Source organism: Dama dama, chromosome 19 (assembly GCF_033118175.1).
Source record: "Dama dama isolate Ldn47 chromosome 19, ASM3311817v1, whole genome shotgun sequence".
NCBI classification, from domain to species: domain Eukaryota; kingdom Metazoa; phylum Chordata; class Mammalia; order Artiodactyla; family Cervidae; genus Dama; species Dama dama.
Genome location: NC_083699.1, coordinates 76,241,852 through 76,257,806, shown reverse-complemented (window position 1 = coordinate 76,257,806; position 15,955 = coordinate 76,241,852). Strand labels below are relative to the sequence as shown.

The following is a 15,955-nucleotide window of genomic DNA, read 5'->3' as shown; positions in this document are numbered from 1 at the left end:
AGTTGGGAAGATCCCCTGGAGAAGGGAAAGGCTACCCACTCCAGTACTCTTGCCTGGAGAATCCCATGGACAGAAGAGCCTGGCCAGCTACAGTCCATGGGGTTGCAAAGAATTGGACACGACTGAAGTGATTTAGCACGCACGCGTGCAAGAACAGAATTAAAAATCTGTCATATATTCTGACAATGAAAATAATTATAAAGGTGAAAAAAGGACGCACTCGACACCCTCAAGTGGGTAGTTTCCCCTGTCCTGATTCCCTCTCTCATACCCATTTTCTTCCAGTACTGCCCATCTGTCAAAAATAACAGGAACCCAGGGAGCCAGGGCTGCCTCCTGGGCACAGAGGGTATGGGGGCTTCATGGAGCCTGCACAGCCCTCAACAACCACCCAGACCAGGCGCCCCGGCCTGTGTGTCCTCCCAATCATGGGCAGTCGGTCCTTTACTCCCGGGTCTCCTGTGAGATCCCCACCCACCCAACTCTGATGTGTGATGGAGTCAGAGTGGGGACCAACGGCTCCTCCTCTCCGCCCTGGGTTCAGCATTTCCAGGAGAAAAGCAACAGAGCAAAGAGTCTGGAGGCCAGTGTGACCGTGGCAGTCTTGTGGGGCAGGCAGGAGCCCCTTACAGGACAGTGCTTTGGGCTCCCTCCACGCCCGAGTGTGAGGGGCTAGGAGGGCTGGATGGGGCCAGGTAAATCTCACTGCTTCCCTCCCACTCCTACCCCCGTCCTGACCCTTGGACGCCACCTGGACTGTGCCCGAGGTCTTTCTAGGAACGGGGATAATTAGTGGGGCTGGACTGAGTTCTCCCTAGAGAGGGATACAGATTTCAGACAAGGGAAATTTCAGACAAGTGTCCCTCTGGGGACACTGGGGAGGATAAGAGCAAAGGGTGGGGCTTCCCTGGTGGTCCAGTGGTTAGAACTCCATTCTCCCAATTCAAGAGATGGTCAGGGAACCAAGACTCTACATGCCTTGTGGTGCAGTCAAAAAAGAAAAGGGCACCTGTGAATGGTTCTTTTTAAGGGAAACTTAGAGGCTGTTTGGGAAACTCTCTCTCAGGAATCATCACCCGGTGTCCGCTGGTGCTGAAACTGACGAAGCGGGAGTGTGAGTGGACGGGGAGAATCAGCTACCGCAACATAACGCAGCACCTGCACAATCCCTCCGAGGTGGAGTGGGAGATCCGTAAAGGTAGGGCCCTGCGGGCATCTGCAGGTCAGCTCCTTCTCCCCCTGGCGTCATCAGCAGTCACCCGGGCCTCTCCAGCCCCACAGCAAGCACCGTCTCTTCTTTCCAGGCTTTCCCACGTGCCGCCCTCTGCCTCGCACACGTCCCTCCTCCTTGCTGCATAACCCTACCCTTTCGCGACTGTCAGTTTTACCTGCCTCTCCTCTGGGAACTGTCCCAGACAGCACCCCTGCTCCAGCTACCCCGGTCAGCGCTGGGGACATGTGTCACGAGGAGCTGCTCTAACCTGAAGTGTCTGGTTGCCTGTGGCCGCATCCCTGTCTCCAAGCTGTGAGGTTTCCCCCAAGGCCAACCCCGCCCACCCATCACTCCTAGAAGCACATCCAACTCTTGAGATCAGTCTGTCGTAACCACCAAATGAGAAGCAGGCTCAGTTGCTCCTGGAATGTCTTCCCAGGAGGCGCTAGTGGTGAAGAACCCGCCTGCCAGTGCAGGAGACATAAGAGACACAGGTTTGATCCCTGGGTGGGGAAGGTCCCCTAGAGGAGGGCATGGCAACTCACTCTAGTATTCTTGCCTGGAGAATCCCATGAACAGAGGAGCCTGGTGGGCTACAGTCCATAGGGTCACAAAGAGTCGGACATGACTGAAGTAGCACGCTCCTGGAATCCACTTCCATAGCCATTCAGACAGGACCCTGGAGGTCATCCCCTCGCAGCCCTGCCTCCAAGGTCCCTGGGCCTGCCCACCCCTCCCCAAGGCATCTTCCCCTTCCTGCTCTCAAGCTGGGCTCAGCCAGACAGGCAAAAATTCGCTCTGATCATAACAGGAAACTCTGTGGCCATAGCTTCCATTCTAGGGAGATGGGCTTATGCCTCACTGAGCAGCAAACTCCATCCAAGGCTGGGGTTTTCACGTGACTCCTGGGCCTCAGCTCCCCGAGAATCTCGTGTCCCCAGCTGGCTCACCAGAGGGATCGCTCCCCAAATTGCAAAGTGCTGCCTCAATTCTAGCATCCACCCCCAAAACAGGAACTTCCTGAGACCTTCACCTGGCAAGTCTCCTAGCTTCAAATGATAAAAGCTCTTCCCTGCGGGGCCTGCTATGCCTGTCCTGTCCACATGTGCCCAGCACATCCTGCAGCGTGGCTGAGATCTGCCCAGTCTCTCTCTAGCTGCGAGCTCTGTGGGCAGGACTGGGAGGGCACGTTCTGTGAACTTGGGTGAATGTTCTGTGTAAGGATTAGTAATGAGCATCTTTAGAATAGCATCTCTAAAGCATCTGTAGCATCTTGGAACTCTGGTCCACTGCAGTTGGGAGTGTAAGTTGGTGCAACTACTTTGGAAAACTGACAAAATATCCACTAAGGCTGGAGGTGTATGCATCCCCCATAACACCTCAAAACTCTAATCCCGAGTATCAGTTCAGTTCAGTCACTCAGTCGTGTCCAACTCTTTGCGACCCCATCAACCGCAGCACACCAGGCCTCCTGTCCATCACCGACTCCCAGAATCCACCCAAACTCATGTCCATTGAGTCAGTGATGCCATCCAACCATCTCATCCTCTGTCGTCCCCTTCTCCTCCTGCCCTCAGTCTTTCCCAGCATCAGGGTCTTTTCAAATGAGTCAGTTCTTCGCATCAGGTGGCTAAAGTATTGCAGTTTCAAATTCAACATCAGTCCTTCCAATGAACACTCAGGACTGATCTCCTTTAGGATGGACTGGTTGGATCTCTTTGCAGTCCAAGGGAATCTCAAGAGTCTTCTCCAACACCACAGTTCAAAAGCATCAGTTCTTCAGTGCTCAGCTTTCTTTATCCCAAGTACATTCCCAGCCAAAATGTGCACCAAAAGTCAGCTTCTAGAATCTCTATAGCAGCACTATAGTGATTCCCAGGTGGTACTGGTGGTAAAAGAATCTGCTGCCAATGCAGGAGACATAATAGATTAAGTTCCTGGGTCGGGAAGATCCTCTGGAGGAGGGCACAGCAACCCACTCCAGCACTCTTGCCTGGAAAATCCCATGGACAGAGGAGCCAGGCAGGCTCCAGTTCGTAGAGCCACAAAGAGTCAGACATGACTGAGTGACTTAGCAAGCAAGCAGCTATGATTACCCACCTCCCTCCACCCCACCCCCAGCCCCAACCCCCCACACCCCACAGACTGGATCAAGACACAGAATGGCCATGAATAGGAACAGCCCTCAGCCACAAGCACCAGTATAAAGGAATCACCCAAATGAAATGTTGAGCTGAGAAAGCGTGACGAAGAGAGGGTTTCCCCAAGTGGCTCAGCGGTAAAGAATCCACCTGCAATGCAGAAGCCGCAAGAGACTCGGGTTTGATCCCTGGGTCGAGAAGATCCCCTAGAGGAGGGCATGGCAACCTACTCCAGTAGTCTTGCCTGGAGAATCTCATGGATAGAGGAGCCTTGCAAGGTACAGTCCATGGGGTCACAAAGAGTCAGACATGACTGAGTGACTTAGCACACATGCACACAGGCATGATACCAAGAGAAGACGTAGTTTACGATTCCTTTTATATTAGGTGGGACCACAGGAAAATGCTCTTCTTGTAGGTCAAAAGTGGTTATCTATCAGCAAATTCACTTGGCTCAACCAAGTATAAAGTACAAAAATGGGTAAAAGAGTAGATGCTGGTAAAGCTTAAGATAAGCACTACTTTATGTGAGGGCTAGCGATCCACAGGGAGAGAGGGGCTTTAGCAGGGCAGGGGGGCTGCCCATGTTCTTCAGTGCTCAGCTTTCTTTATCCCAAGTACATTCCCAGCCAAAATGTGCACCAAAAGTCAGCTTCTAGAATCTCTATAGCAGCACTATAGTGATTCCCAGGTGGTACTGGTGGTAAAAGAATCTGCTGCCAATGCAGGAGACATAATAGATTAAGTTCTGTTTCTTTTTTTTTTTCATGTTCTGTTTCTTGATGTGTGTTTCCGTGACACCAATGGGTCCCACCTGTGAAACTCACCAAGCCACAGGCTTAAAACAAAGTGTACTTTCCTGTATGTATTTTTCACTTCAATATAGAGTTACAAAATCATAGCTTAAGTAGTGACTGGGAGTGATAGCTAAAGCAGGAAACGTTTACAGAGTAGCCTGGTTACCATCATTCTCCCACCTCCTAATCTCTAAAGAATTAGGCAATTCATCAGGGCTGTGCTTAAATTGCCTCCTTGTTTCTCACCTTAGGACTGTCCCCAGATACAGGTGAGACACATAAATAGGTGAGACATAAATCTGCCCACAGATTCCACTGTTTTTGCTTGGTTGGGTTCTTCATCTGGACTCAGGGTTTCTCCTCTCTTGGTCTCCATAGCCCAGAACATCATAGCTGGGAATGGAGTTGGCATCAGCCATGAGCTCATCAATCTGGAGGTCACCTCCCCTGAGGTCCCAGATCTGACCCTCATTGACCTTCCCGGCATCACCAGGGTGGCTGTGGAAAACCAGCCACAGGACATCGGACTGCAGGTGAGCCTCTCTGCAACTCGGGAGTGGGCCCCACGCTCAGCAGGGGGCACTTCTGAGGTCTCTGCCGGCAGCCCCCAGGGCTCTGGTGCACATTCCCAGCCCACAGCCTGAGTAGTTGGGGAGGAGACTGCGGAGGACAGTCTAGGGCTGGGGCCTCATACTCGGGTTCGGACAAGGGCCCGGCAGTCATGGAAACAGGCAAAGCTGACTCTGTAGGCCTGGAGGTGTATAACGCACACCCTGTACAATGCTGTCCTGTGGGAATATGGACCCAGTGTTACCACTATCCTAATATTTAAAAGAAGCCAGACATTGGATTTTTACATGGGATCTACCGATCTTAGCCACAAGTTTTTTAAGTAACACTACGTAAACCAATCAGGACACAGATTGTGATCTCTGGCTAGGGACAAGAAGGCCGGTAAGGTGGATTTGCATGAGAACCGCAGAGCAGTTCTGACCGATATAAACCAACAGCTGCTGAGCCTGGGGCTTCTTTACCAAAGACCTTCCCACTTAAGGTTGCCTGAGAACGTAGTCATCACAGGGATGCCAGAATCACACCTGATCTCTGGCTGGGTCCACCCTGAGACCAGCCTTGTCAAGCCTTGCCGAGCCAGCTCATGTGGAGGCCAAGGAGGCAAGGATGGTCTCAGAAGCAGGGTTGTTGTCCAGGGTGTAAAGGGACGGGGTGGAGGAGAGGGAAAAGATGAGACCCTCTTCCCCTTGGACTGAGGTCACAGCTGCCCTCTTCCCTTTTCCGAGGAGGTGAGTGGGGGGCGGCACTGCCAGTGTTGGGAACCCAATTACAGCCCAACTAAGACCATGGCAGTCCCTCTTGGATGGGTCTCTGCTGGCCCCACTGTCTCAGGCACTTGATTACTCTTTCTTCCTCAACATCCAGATCACCATTCTCTGTCTCTGGGAGCCTTGTAATTAGGTCACTCCCATTCCTGAGTTAAGGGGCTAATTCTACACTTCTTACCCTACTTCATTCAGCAAATGGGTGGGGTTTCCCAGGGCATGACAAAAATGCTTGCCTGGGGTCAGAGCATGCCTCTTCCTCCTGCCGTCAGCTCAGAAGCATCCCAGGGAAGATCTGTTAAGGAAGGAGGGGTCTCATCTGGCCATGGGAATCAGGGAGCCTTTGGGAAAGAAGAAGTACCAGTGATGAGCTCTGGAGGATAAGCAAAACCTCAGCAGAGAACTCAATGAGGGCAGGTGGTCAGACATTCTAGAGGAAGAGCGTAGGCTAAGCCAAAGCTCAGAAGTGTGAAAACTGGGCGGTGCTCTGGGATGACCAGCTGTGCTCTTGGGTGACCAGAGATGTGCTCTTCTGTTGTGACTCCTTGGCATCAGATCAAGGCACTCATCAAAAAGTACATCCAGAGGCAAGAGACCATCAACTTGGTGGTAGTCCCCTGCAACGTGGACATCGCCACCACAGAGGCGCTGAGCATGGCCCAGGAGGTGGACCCCAATGGAGACAGGACCATAGGTAAGAAGAAAGCGCCGAGCTCCTTAGAGGACAGGAAGCCAGGGGAGACCCCTCAGATATTTAGAAGGTCCTGGATGTAATAGCTCTGTTAGAGGTGCCCACACCCTGCATCAGATACAAGCTCTGTTCCCAGGGAGACTCTGTGGGCTTGGGGTGCAGTTGTACATAGCAGACGGGTCACCCTCACTCATGGTCAGGGCTAGATGTATGGCCAATATTTGGAGGTTCTTTGCCCTCCTTCCTATTGTCCCTTATTTGCGTTCTCAACCCATTCTGGATCGGGGAGGAGAAATGCCTTATTTGCTCTCCCACAGTGGTCCAGAAAGGAGGAACTGACTGGCCCATCAACTCTGCAAGTTCACAGGAAAAATTCTTGTGAGTCTTTGGTTCCTGGAAAAGTTCTCACCAGGGCGTGTGTGAACATACTCAGGGAATACACTTCCAGGTTTACACTGGAGCACAGGTGTCTAGAGAGTTTATTTTCAAGTAGAACTCTTCCTTGGGGAGATGGGTTCTCTTGAATTCCTTTTTTAAAAATGTCCCCTGCAGAAGGCATTATAGGGGATTTGGTTTAAGAGCACAGATTGCCTGGGTTTCAATCCTTGTTCTACAATTTACTGGCTACATATCCTTGGGCAAATGAGAGCTGCTATTTTTAAAATTCTAATATTGTTACTTAATATCACTTCTCTCCAATCACTTCACTTACCCATCTGAATTTACCTTCCTGAAAGTGTGCCAGTCATTTCCTTTGACTAATTGGATACCCAGTATAGTAATATAGTGCCTTTTCCACTTTTTTTCAAACAAATGCCCAGGTTTCCAGTAAGGATAAAAATACCAGTAGGGGAATACAACTCGAGTTTAATGTGTTATTAAATGCCAGACTAGACTTGTACCCTGTTACCTGCTGACTTCTACAGGCATCTAGAACACATTGAACCAGAGAGAAAACTCAGGTTTGGGGTCATCCACCATTATGCAATCATAAGTCATTAGGGATGTCTCATTAATGACCACAGAAGATAGTTTCATCTGTTAAGTAGATAGATCTATTTGGATATCAATATCTTTATAGAAATTGAGTAATACTTCTTACTAGTAGTTTTCTGTTCTTCTCATGGGGCTTCCCAGGTGGCTCAGTGGTTAAAAAAAAAAAAAAAATCTGCCTACCAATGCAGAAGACACAAGAGACATGGGTTTGATCCCTGGGTGGGGAAGATTCCCTGAAGAAGGGAATGGCTACCCATTCCAGCATTTTTTAGCCACAAACTCTGATAATCTGTAAGTTTTCACTAAATATTATCTATTGTTGTAAATTCAGTTAAGTACTATATGCATAGAGTATACACAATCAGGCCTTAGTATATTCCAAACAGCCTTATAACACTGTGCAAATTTTCCATGCATTCTACGTCAAGTATAGAAATAGAGAAAAGTATGCTAAATTTAAAAAAGAAATGGAATATACACTCAAGTACACAGCAGCCAAAAGGTGGAAACAAACCAAGCATCCATCAAGAACACAGTCACTTGGAATTCAAAGCCTTCAGTTCAGTGTGAGCGACAGGAGTAAGGGCAGGAGCGTGGGAGAGGAAGGCAGGGAGGATCTCAAAGGAGGTCCCACTAGAGGGGCAGAGTGAGTCTGTGACAGGAGACCCTCGAGAGTCACAGACCCTCCTTACAGTAGGGAATGATGTGCTTTTGGAGACATAGTGATGGAGTGAGTTGGTTCTGATGATGCATGCTGCCTTAGTGTCGGGGACTCAGTGGGCACCCAAGAGACATTTGTTAAATAAATTACACAAGGCAGTTAACGAGTGAGTGACTGGATGAGCAAATAAAAATACAAGTGAGAGGAATGCCAATGGAATGAAAGAATGAGCTAACGGGCACTGGGCAGAAAAGGCTCTTGGTCATAACAATCTTGATAAAGAAGAAGAAAGTTGGAGGCATCATAATCCCTGATGGCAAGTATATTACAAAGTGACTGTGATTAAAGCAGTATGGTGCTAGCAAAAAGACAGACATACAGACCTATGTGACAGAATAGCAAGCCCAGAAATAAATTCATGTCTGTAGAGTTAGCTGATTTGGGGCAAAAGTGGTAAGAATATACAGTGGGAAAATGATAATCTGCTGGTCTTGGCCAAAAAAGACCCCGTAGCCTGGTAGCATTCAACATGTTTGAAGAGAAAGTTGACCTTTCCACTTGCGCTCCTCTAATCATCTCACAGGGATCCTGACCAAACCAGACCTAGTGGACAAGGGCACTGAGAAAAGCGTCCTGAAGGTCATGCAGAACCTCACCTATCATCTCAAGAAGGGCTATATGATCGTGAAGTGCCGGGGCCAGCAGGATATCACCAACAAGCTGAGCTTGGCAGAGGCAACCATGAAAGAAACACTGTTCTTTCAGACACATCCGTATTTCAGGTAAGATTCTTCACTACAGCCTTGGACTCCAGGGAAACCAGGCCTGTCTACCAGAATTGGCCAAGATGATTACCATATTTAAAAATTATACAGTTAGCATCAGCTCAGTTCAGTCGCTCAGTCGTGTCCAACTCATTGTGATCCCATGGACTGCAGCACACCAGGCCTCCCTGTCCATCACCAACTCTTGGAGTTTACTCAAACTCATGTCCATTGAGTCAGTGATGCCATCCAACTAACTCATTCTCTGTCAACCCCTTCTCCTCCTGCCTTCAATCTTTCCCAGCATCAGGGTCTTTTCAAATGAATCAGCTCTTCACATCAGGTGGCCAAAGTATTGAAGTTCCAGCTTCAACATCAGTCCTTCCAATGAACATTCAGGACTGATTTCCTTTAGGATGGATTACTTGGATCTCCTTTCAGTCCAAGGGAATCTCAAGAGTCTTCTCCAACACCACAGTTCAAAAGCATCAATTCTTTAGCACTCAGCTCTCTTTATGGTCCAACTCTCATATCCATACAGGACCTACTGGAAAAACCGTAGCCTTTACTAGATGGACCTTTGTTGGCAAAGTAATGTCTCGGCTTTTTATTATGCTCTCTAGGTTAATCATAACTTTTCTTCCAAGGAGTAAGCATCTTTTAATTTCATGGCTGCAGTCACCATCTGCAGTGATTTTGGAGCCCCCAAAATAAAGTCTGTCACTGTTTCCACTGTTTCCCCGTCTATTTGCCATGGAGTGATGAAACTGGATGCCATGATTTTAGTTTTCTGAATGTTGAGCATTAAGCCAACTTTTTCACTCTCATCTTTCACTTTCACCAAGAGGCTCTTTAGTTCTTTTTCACTTTCTGCCATAAGGGTGGTGTCATCTGCATATCTGAGGTTATTGATATTTCTCCCGGCAATCTTGATTCCAGCCCGTGCTTCATCCAGCCCAGCATTTCTCATGATGTACTCTGCATATAAGTTAAATAAGCAGGATGACAATATATAGCCTTGACATACTCCTTTTCCTAATTGGAACCAGTCTGTTGTTCCATGTCCTGTTCTAACTGTTGCTTCCTGACCTGCATATAGGTTTCTCAAGAGACAGGTCAGGTGGTCTGGTATTCCCATCTCTTTAAGAATTTTCCAGTTTGTTGTGATCCACACAGTCAAATGCTTTGGCATAGTCAATAAAGCACAAATAGATGTTTTTCTGGAACTCTCTTGCTTTTTCGATGATCCAACGGATGTTGGCAGTTTGATCTCTAGTTCCTCTTCCTTTTCTAAAACCAGCTTGAACATCTGCAAGTTCGCGGTTCACGTACTGTTGAAGCCTGGCTTGGTGAATTTGGAGCATTACTTTACAAGCATGTGAGATAAGTGCAATTGTGCAGTAGTTTGAGCATTCTTTGGCATTGCCTTTCTTTGGGGTTGGAATGAAAACTGACCTTTTCCAGTCCTGTGGCCACTGCTGAGTTTTCCAAATTTGCTGGCATATTGAGTGCAGCACTTTCACAGCATCGTCTTTTAGGATTTGAAATAGCTCAGCTGGAATTCTATCACCTCCACTAGCTCTGTTTGTAGTGGTGGTTCCTAAGGTCCACTTGACTTCACATTCCAGATGTCTGGCTCTAGGTGAGTGATCACAACATCATGATTATCTGGGTCGTGAAGATCTTTTTTGTACAGTTCTTCTGTGTATTCTTGCCACCTCTTTTTAATATCTTCTCCTTCTGTTAGGTCCATACCATTTCTGTCCTTATTGAGCCCGTCTTTGCATGAAATGTTCCCTTGGTATCTAATTTTCTTGAAGAGATCTCTAGTCTTTCCCACTCTATTGTTTTCCTCTATTTCTTTGCATAGATCACTGAGGAAGGCTTTCTAATCTCTCCTTGCTATTCTTTGGAACTTTGCATTCAAATGGGTATATCTTTCCTTTTCTCCTTTGCTTTTTGCTTCTCTTCTTTTCACAGTTATTTGTAAGCCCTCTTCAGACAGCCATTTTGCTTTTTTGCATTTCTTTTTCTTGGGGATGGTCTTGATCCCTGTTTGCTGTCATGAACCTCCATCCATAGTTCATCAGGCACTCTATCAGATCTAGTCCCTTGAGTCTATTTCTCACTTCCACTGTATAATTATAAGGGATTTGATTTAAGTCATACCTGAATGGTCTAGTGGTTTTACCTACTTTCTTCAATTTCAGTCTGAATTTGGCAATAAGGAGTTCATGATCTGAGCCACAGTCCACTCCCAGTCTTGTTTTTGCTGACTGTATAGAGCTTCTCCACCTTTGGTTGCAAACAATATAATCAGTCTGATTTCAGTGTTGACCATCTGGTGATGTCCATGTGTAGAGTCTTCTCTTGTGTTGTTGGAAGAGGGTGTTTGCTATGACCAGTGTGTTCTCTTAGCAAAACTCTATTAGCCTTTGCCCTGCTTCATTCTGTACTCCAAGATCAAATTTGCCTATTACTCCAGTGTTTCTTGACTTCCTTCTTTTGCATTCCAGTCCCCTATAATGAAAAGGACATCTCTTTTGGGTGTTAGTTCTAGAAAGTCTTGTAAGTCATCATAGAACCGTTCAACTTCAGCTTCTTCAGCCTTACTGGTTGGATTACTGTGATATTGAACGGTTTGCCTTAGAAACAAACAGAGATCATTCTGTCGTTTTTGAGACCGCATCCAAGTACTGCATTTCGGACTCTTTTGTTTACTACAATGGCTACTCCATTTCTTCTAAGGGATTCTTGCCCACAGTAGTAGATATAATGGTCATCTGAGTTAAATTCACCCATTCCATTCATTTTAGTTCACTGATTCATAAAATGTTGACATTCACAATTAGCATAACCAACGCTTTTTATTATTTTAGTATTAAATGCATTGGCTTACTTAATTCATTTTTTCTTGGATTCTGATGATGGCACTCACTTAAATTGAAGCCGAGTATTTCATAGGGCAAGGGTCCCCAACCCCCAGGCCATGGACCATTGCAGGTCTGTGGCCTCTTAGGAACTGGGCCACGTAGCAGGAGATGACTGATTTGCAAGCGAGTGAAGCTTCATCTGTATTTACAACTGCTCCCCATTGCTTATGTTACCACCTAAACTCCATCTCCTGTCAGATAAACAGCAGCATTAGATTCTCATAGAAGCACAAACTACTGCGAACCATAGATACGAAGAATCTCGGTTTTGAGCTCCTTATGAGAATCATCCCCAAACCATTCCCCTCTGGGTCTGTGGAAAAATTGCCTTCCAAGAAACCAGTCCCTGGTGCCAAAAAGGCTGGGGACCACTGTCATACCACACTTTAGTTTCCCAGAATGTTTTCCCTTGCTCTCTCATTTGAGTCCCCCAAAAATCTTGAAAGACATTGGGGTTTTTTCCATTGAACTGGATACTTTTTCCCTTTCCTTTTATTTAGGAACTTGATGTTCCCGAGCCATGGGGGAGAGGGTAATAAGATATAGTGGTCACTCCTACTTTAAAGAGAGACTCTGGGAAAATGGTGAATTTTTGCAGACCTGGTTTACTACTTACTCTGTGCTTTTGGGAGATGGCTCTACCTCTCTGAGCTTCTGCTTTTTCATCTGCTCAGAGAGTCCTGCTACTGCTTTATGGGATTGTGTTTAGCATTAAATAACATGGCAGATGCAAATATTCTGGCCAGCACACCATAAATATCACCCTGGTTCCTTCTTTCTCTCTGCTCCTGCCCTGAATGAAAGAAACAGAAGGCTTTCAGAAGTATTGAGTGTTACAGCAGAGAAGACTGCTGACAAGCAAAGAGAAGATTCTGTAACAATCACACCCATGGTTCTCAACCTTAAGCAAGCAACAGAATTTGTGGGTTATTGTTGTCAGTCACTCAGGTGTGCCCGACTCTTTCTGTAACCCTATGGACTGCAGCACGCCAGCCTTCCCTGTCCTTCACTATCTCCCAGAGTTTCCTCAAACTCAATGTCCATTAAGTTGGGGATGCCATCCAACCATCTCATCCTCTGTCATCCCCTTCTTCTTCTGCCCTCAATCTTTCCCACCATCAGGGTCTTTTCCAGTGAGTCAGCTCTTCATATCAGGTGGCCAAAGTATTGGAGCTTCAGCTTCAGCTTCAGTCCTTCCAATGAATATTCAGGTTTGATTTCCTTTCGGATTGATCAGTTTGATCTCCTTGCTGTCCAAGGGATTCTCAAGAGTCTTCTCCAGCATCACCATTTGAAAGCACCAATTCTTCAGTGCTCAGCTTTCCTTATGGTCCAACTCTCAAATCTGTACATGACAACTGGAAAAACCATAGCTTTGACTCTACAGATTTTGTTGGCAAAATGATGCCTCTGCTTTTTAATATGCTGTCTAGATTTGTCATAGCTTTTCTTTCAAGGACCAATTTGTGGGAGAGTTGGTTAAAATTCAGCTAGCTGTGCCATGCCAGAGTTTCTGAGTTCTAAGGTAGGCCCCAAGAATTTGTGTTTCTTCAAGTTCCTAGGCTTTCCTGGTGGCTCAGCAGGTACAGGATCCACCTGAAATGCCAAAGACATGAGAGACTTGGGTTTGATCCCTGGGTCAGGGAGGTCCCCTGGAGGAGAAAAATGGCAACCTATTCCAGTATTCTTCCCTAGAAATCCCATGGACAGGGGAGCCTGGCAGGCCACAATCCAAAGTATCTCAAAGAGTCACATGACCGTGACTAAGCACAAGCACTCAAATTCCCAGTTGAGGTCAACGTTGCTGGTCCTGGGACCACGTTGCTGGTCCAGGGACACTTTGAAAACCACTGTTCAAGGTCTTTGGGAAAGTTAAGGCTTGCATGAAAAAGTGTGCTAAAGCGCTTTGTCACTGAATATCTGCGTTTCAATCCTTGTGTGCCCAAGTGCTGGGACTCAGCTCTTTTGCAGCAAAGATGCTCACAGTAGCACTGGAAAAAATGATCCTACTGGGTCCTTCATGAATTTATGTTAAAGGTAAACACTTTGCAGCCAGACCACCTGGTCTGTGACTCTGGACAAGCTGCTTAATGTTCCTGTGCCTTTGCCTTTCTCTCTCTAAAACTGGTTGTTCAATGATTAAATATGTGTAAAGCCCTTAGAATGGAATAGGCACTTAGTACAGACCATGTAAACATTTTGTAAATTTAATTTTATTATGGAAAGAACATTTAACATGAGGTTCACCCTCTTAACAAATGTTTAAGTGCACAAAGTGGTATTGTTAACTACAGGCACGATATTGTTCGGCAGCTCTCTAGAATGTGTTTATCTTTCGTAACACAAACTTTTTACCCTTTGATTAGCACTCTTCATTTCCTCCTCTGCACAACACCTGGCAACCACCATTCCACTCTCTGATTGCCTGAGTCTGACTGTTTTAGATAGAGCACATAAATGGAATCATTTAGTATTTGTTTTTCTGTGACTGGTTTATTTCACTTAGCATAACATCTTCAAGGTTAATTCATGTTGTCACATACTGCAAAATTTCCTTCTTGTTAAATGCTGAATTATATCCTATTGTATGTATCTACAATTTTTAATCCATTCATCTTTCCATGAATATTGAGGTTGTTTCCACATCTTCGCTCTTGTGAACGGTGCTACAGTGAATATAGGAGCCCTAATAAGTCTTTGAGATCTTGGTTTCAATTCTTTTGACTAAATGCCCGGAAGTGGGATTGCTAGATCATATGGTAGTTCCATTGTTAATTTTTTAAGGTATTTATTACTGCTTTCCATAGAGGCTGCATCATTTTGAGTTCCCATCAACAGTATACTAGTGTTTCAATTTCTCCACATCCTTGCCAACACTTGTCTTTTTTTTTTAATAATATCATCCTAACTGATATGATGTGATGTTTAATTGTGGTTTTGATTTGCATTTCCCAGATAATTAGTGATGCTGACCATCTTTCCATGTGCCTTTTGTATGTTTTCTTTGAGGAAAAAAATCTCTATTTGAGTCTTTTAGCCCATTTTTAAATTGAGTTATTAGGGTTTATTTGCTATTGAATTGTGGAGATCCTTGCATATTTTGGAAATTAACCCCTTATCAGATATGTGGTTTGCAAATATTTCCTCCCATTTTGTAGGTTGCCTTTTCCTTTGTTGATTGTTTACTTGCAGTGCTGAAGTTTTGAGTTTGACATCATCCTACTAGTCTATATTGCTTTTGTTGCCTGTGCTTTTAGTGTCATATTCATGAAATCATTTCCAAGATCAATATGATTAAGATGTCCCCCCATGTTTTCTTCTAAGAGTTTTACAGTTTTGAGTTTTACATTAAACCTTTAATCAATTTTCAGTTGACTTTCGTATCTAGTGTAAAAAAAGGATCCATTTTGCTGTGGATATCTAATTTTCCCAACACCTTTTGTTGAACAGGTTATCCTTTTCCTATTGTGTATTCTTGGCACTTTTGCAAAAATCAGTTAACTGTATATGCATGGATTTATTTCTGGGCTTGCTAGTCTGTCCCGTAGATCTATGCTATTGCTGTTTAGTCTCTAAGTCATGTCTGACTCTTTGCAGCCTCATGGACTGTAGCCTGCCAGACTCCTCTCCATGAAATTTTCCAGAGAAGAATAGTGGACTATGTCTGTCTTTATTCTAACACCATACTGCTTTAATTACAGTAGTTTTGCAATATAGTTAAAATCAGAAATATGATGTCTCTAGCTTTCTTCTTTATCAAGATCGATACATCTAATTAGGGATAAATATTTGCTATAAGAAATAAAATACTACTTTGGGCAAGTCACTTAGCCTCTATGAAATTGTATTGTTTTGCTTTTCCTGAAAAAATGACTTACCACCTGAGTTTATTGGGGCACAAAAAGAAAAAAAAAGGTAACCTCTCTAGTACTATGCCTGCCTAGACATGATCTTGCTCCTTAATTATCAACTGTCCTCATGTACCACCTGGCTTTTCTGATGGTGTGCGTCACTCCAAGGAACTGAGCTCATCTACCCACTTATAAGGTACAATACTGGAAAGTGATCCTATAGGCCCTTCTTAAATTCATGCATGCTCTGTCTTGTTTCAGGGTTCTTCTGGATGAAGGAAAGGCCACGGTGCCTCTTCTGGCAGAAAGACTTACCACCGAGCTCATATGGCACATCAATGTGAGTGAGTAGTTTAAGTTGCAAGCTATAAAAAAAATGACAGCCTTGGGTACGTACCTGGTGGTCCAGTGGTTAAGACTCAACCTTCCAATGCAGGCGATACAGGTTCAATCTCTAGCTAAGATCCCACATGCCTTGTGCCCAATAAATCAAAACATAAAAGAGAAGCAATATTATAACGAATTCAATAGAGACTTTAAAAATGATCCACATCAAAAAAACAAATCTTTA

At 45.4% G+C, this 15,955-nt stretch overlaps 1 protein-coding gene across 5 annotated transcripts in view; it reads left to right on the top strand.

The window, feature by feature from the left end:
- Window positions 1-15,955, top strand: part of MX2 (MX dynamin like GTPase 2) — a 37,116-nt gene that overhangs the window by 8,928 nt on the left and 12,233 nt on the right. For all 5 annotated transcript variants that reach the window (XM_061167543.1, XM_061167544.1, XM_061167542.1 and 2 more), the window contains 5 exons: window positions 1,067-1,198; window positions 4,530-4,684; window positions 6,044-6,182; window positions 8,420-8,618; window positions 15,646-15,724. In XM_061167543.1, the coding sequence (XP_061023526.1) occupies window positions 1,067-1,198; window positions 4,530-4,684; window positions 6,044-6,182; window positions 8,420-8,618; window positions 15,646-15,724 (704 nt within the window). The remainder of the gene's footprint in view (window positions 1-1,066; window positions 1,199-4,529; window positions 4,685-6,043; window positions 6,183-8,419; window positions 8,619-15,645; window positions 15,725-15,955) is intronic.